General features: G+C 45.6%; 1 protein-coding gene across 1 annotated transcript; it reads right to left on the bottom strand.

Annotated features, from left to right (window-relative positions):
- Positions 1–683: 683 nt before the first annotated feature.
- On the bottom strand, positions 684–1619 carry LOC141126505 (olfactory receptor 51I2-like). The gene has a single exon (XM_073612444.1). The coding sequence runs from the start codon at positions 1617–1619 to the stop codon at positions 684–686; it is 936 nt and encodes a 311-aa protein (XP_073468545.1).
- Positions 1620–4194: the final 2575 nt, after the last annotated feature.

Here is a 4194-nt window from a genome sequence, read left to right as displayed (position 1 = left end):
AGCTGCTGACTTTTAATACATGGCCACTTACCTGTCCCAGGGTCCAACGATGTCGGCAGCCGACGCCGATTAATCGCTCGACTCTCGGCAGCTGCCGCCCACCATCCTAGGTGAGGGAATCAGGAAGTGAAGTGTTGCGGATTCACTTCCCGGTTCCCTACTGCGCATGCGCGAGTCGCGTTGCACGTCGTAACTGGTCCCGCTATCTCCTGGGACCTGTGTGTTTCCCAGGAGACAGCGCGGAGGGACAGGAAGAGGCATAGACTCCCATGGGAGTCTATGCCGGAAGTGGGTGCAAATACCTGTCTTAGACAGGTATCTGCACCCCCCTCCCCCCTGAAAGGTGCCAAATGTGACACCGGAAGGGGGGAGGGTTCCGAAAAGTGGAAGTTCCATTTTTGTGTGGAACTCCGCTTTAATAATGACATACAAACACAAAGGTGCAGCACTCTAAACAGTGGAATGCCAACAGGCAGGGCGGAGTCCACAGGTGGGTGCTTAGGCTGTGGTGTTCTCCAGACAACACCCAAATAGGTAGAAAAAATAGAAAAATAGCCAGCAACTCCAATCCATAAAAATAATTTATTGGCACATGTAGGAAAACAAAAAAGCAGCCGTGTTTCGGCTGGAGAGCCTTAGTCACTGCAGTTTTTCTATTTTGTCTGCTTAATAATGATATTAAATTATTTTTCAGTTGTCTTCTGAAAGATACCTTTTATCTTAGTCCTTATTTTCTTCATCTTCACCCCATAAATCAAAGGATTTAAAACTGGCGGCACCACCAGAGTTTGCACAGACATCATGACTCTTAGTCCATATGGCAGGTTAGCTGGAACAAATCGGTAAAGGAGGAGCTCAAAGAGGGCATCAGTAATAAAATTTGCAATGCTTATGAGGTGTGGAGAACAAGTTTGAAAGGCCTTGTCTTTAACTTCTTTTGATGACCTCAAACAAACTCTAAATATCTGAACATACGTATAAAATATAAAAAGTGGTATCACTCCCAGCATTGTTGTCATCACAAAGATTCCATAGAAACTGTTTACCGTTGTGTCAACGCAAGAAAGTCTCACCACTGACCAATTGTCACAGTAGATCTTCAGGATTTCTGAGGAACATAATGGAAGTCTAATCGTCAATATAAATTGAATACCAAACACTATAATAGGCTGTAGAAAAGCTACACCAATCAGTTTGAATACAGTCGATAAGGTGATGATGTTGTGGTATCTCAGTGGGTTACAGATGCACACATAGCGGTCATAGGCCATTGCTGCCAGTATGGTCATCTCATTTGACCCATAAGTATGCACCCAAAATACTTGTACCAGGCAGAAGGTGTATGAAGTGGTTTGAGTTTTCTGAAGTAGGTTTATGAAGAGACCGGGTAAGAAGGAACTACTGCCATAAATGCCATTGAAGCACAAGGCACATATAAAACTGTACATTGGCTTGTGTAGACTCCTGTTAACTGCGATGATAACAATAACCATTCCATTGAAAACTAGACTTAGTATGTATCCAAATAAAACTATGACACAATAAAAATATCTCATTGACGTGATGTCTCCAAAACTGAGCTTCATTACAGAGGGGTGAAAGAAGGTACCATTCTCCATTCTGGGTGGTATCCTGTAAAAGGAAAATATGTATGTATCTCCACAATACAGCATAAGGCAAATCTGTTTCATGAACTAACCAATTTTATTTGCATTAGCAATGGTAATTTTTTTAGGACATGCTGACAGATGTTTGTTTCATGTCAGGTCATGGTAGCTTGTAGAGACACATCATGAAAAAATGTGCAGTTTGCTTGAATAAAAATGTTTTACTAAATTAAAATTGTGTTGGGGTTAAGAGGCCTTCTGGGTCCCATTTAAAAAATGGGAGCCGCCTCACCCGGGGGATGAATACTGCCCATTTCAGTCAGGGAAGCAGAATGGCGGGAGCGAGAGCAGAAAGGGTGGAGAAGTATGAACTTTCTCTGCTGGAGGATATATGATTTGACCGTGTGAGTGCAGTCAGTTGTTTCCCTGTCGTGGGGGAACATGGTAATCAGCTCTAATTTAAAGTGGGACTTTAGCTGGAGATGTTCTGCAAAGAGAGACAATATGGCCTTCGGAACTATATTCTGTGAATACCAGAAGTTTGTTGGATAATCTACTAGGAGAGACCAAGTAAAACTACCTCGTTTTGTTATTTTTTTTTACTTTATCAACAGTAAAATGTATTCTTCTATTTACACCAATCCTGTATGGGCACTTCATTATTACTACAGCAATGTGTTTAGGACTGAGAAACGGGGCAAGGAACCAGAAGTGGAGTTATACTTTTCGGCATGTGAGCCATGAATAACAAAGGGCTGATGGTGGGTCTTGAGAAAACTCTGGGAGCTATCCTCTGTGTGTGCAGCAAGTGACTTGAGATGATGGACTATGTATTCTTGGTGTTGCTGTCTTAAGGCTTGAGAAAAAGTTCCTTTGTTTCTAAATAGAGCAGCTAAGGAGTCCTCTGTGTCCAAGGCTTAAATTATGGAGGTGTAACGTCCCCTGTGTCTGTGCCAAAAGAGAACAAGAACCTTTGTTCTATGCAAGGCCTCCTTAGAACGGTAGAGACAAGTCATGTCCAGCTAAGTGTTCAGCCATTCTAGAGGCTGGCTAGCTTAAATTTCTGTCTTTGGACAGTCCCAAGTCTTCTTTGAGGAAAAAGTAAGGGTCTAGACCAGATATATAATTCACAGTATAGATTCCTAATGTTATGTGTACTATCTAGTTATAGGGGTGTCACTTCTACAGGCCGTTAAGCTAAATTTCTCTCTTCAGCCAGTCTCTATGTAATGGTTAAGAACTACAATCTAGATCAAGGTTATCTGCTGCTGTTCCTAATTAGAAAGTGTGAATAAGCATGCATACTGGAAGCAAACACTCTTTGACCAGTGTTGACAACCGCCCGTAGATTTACGGGCAGCCCGTAAAAAGAAGGCATTTTCCCGGCGCCCGTGAAAGCCCGTAGTACGGGAAAAGTGCCCGTAAAAATGGCGGTGATCAGATTGGGTCAGAACTGCGCATGCGCAAATCCGGAAATACCCGAGAAGATCTGATTCTGAGTCGTCTAGTCTGACTCCTGCAGCCTCTGCTCAGCCCACCTGACGCAGCGCAGCCAATGATGTCAGCCTATTTTCCTGCCAACCTATAAACAGGCAGGAGCCGAGCACAAGCGGGTGGACGGAGGAGCCAGCGGCCAGCCTGAGCCTCGTGTGGAGTGGAAATGGGGTGTGTGACTTGAGTCTGACCAATCAGGAGATGCAGCGGCGGACTATGGAGTGAACACACTGGACCACACACACAGCACACCGTGACCTCACAGCCTGCCCTGCTGCCCAGTGTGTCAACAGTTTCTGCCTGGTGAAGGTAGCAGTAAGTAGCTACAGTTCCAAACTTACCAGCCAAGATATAAAGGACGAGTCAGGGACTCGAGAGTTAGTGGACTGGAGCCTCTCGCTTGGCAGACTAGTTGGACAGATGGTGTCTCTCTCTCTCTGATGATGACTGTGAGAGACAGACAGGCCAGCCCAGTGCCCGCACCGCAGGAGTCTCAGGCCCAGTCTCCAGTTCACCCAGTGAGAGAGTGACTCAGTCAGTCAGTCTTAGATGGGTAGGCTGCGGCAGGACCAGAGGTCAGATTCGGAAATTCCCAGGCTGATGATTGATGGCTCATTATGAATGATTCATGTGTTTTGGGGGGGAGTCTCAGGTGGACCTGTGGTGCGCAGCAATTAATGATGTATTGTGTTAATGCATGCATTGCTGCCCTGGGCCTGGCCCCTGCTGCTGGGAGATTCTAAAATTAATAATTGTGGTGTGTGTGGGGCTCCAACTTGCAGGAGTGGGCCCCAAAGATCAAGCATTTCTGAATTCAGTCAGTGGTGCTGATGTAATCATTCATCATTGTTGTGCAGAGGCTCAGGGTGGGCCCAGATAAAGCCCCTCAGTGGTTGCCCCTGACCTGTGAGTGCTGTGCTCTCTCCACAGTCCACTCAGTGGAAGATGCATGCTTGCTGCAGTTAGTATTGCTAGTAAGTTTGGTTGCTGGCTGGGGCACCTGGGGACTGTCCACATGACCATCTCCTGTACCATGTCTGCAGTCTCTGACCATCTCCTGTACTATGTCTGCAGTCTGTGATCATCTCCTGTA

This window comes from Aquarana catesbeiana, linkage group LG02 (genome assembly GCF_042186555.1).
Source record: "Aquarana catesbeiana isolate 2022-GZ linkage group LG02, ASM4218655v1, whole genome shotgun sequence".
In the NCBI taxonomy this organism is placed as follows: Eukaryota; Metazoa; Chordata; class Amphibia; order Anura; family Ranidae; genus Aquarana; species Aquarana catesbeiana.
This window is presented reverse-complemented; position numbering and strand designations above follow the sequence as displayed.

Excerpts from the sequence above, each read along its gene's own strand:
- LOC141126505 (XM_073612444.1), bottom strand. The coding sequence starts at position 1,619 with ATGGAGAATGGTACCTTCTTTCACCCCTCTGTAATGAAGCTCAGTTTT.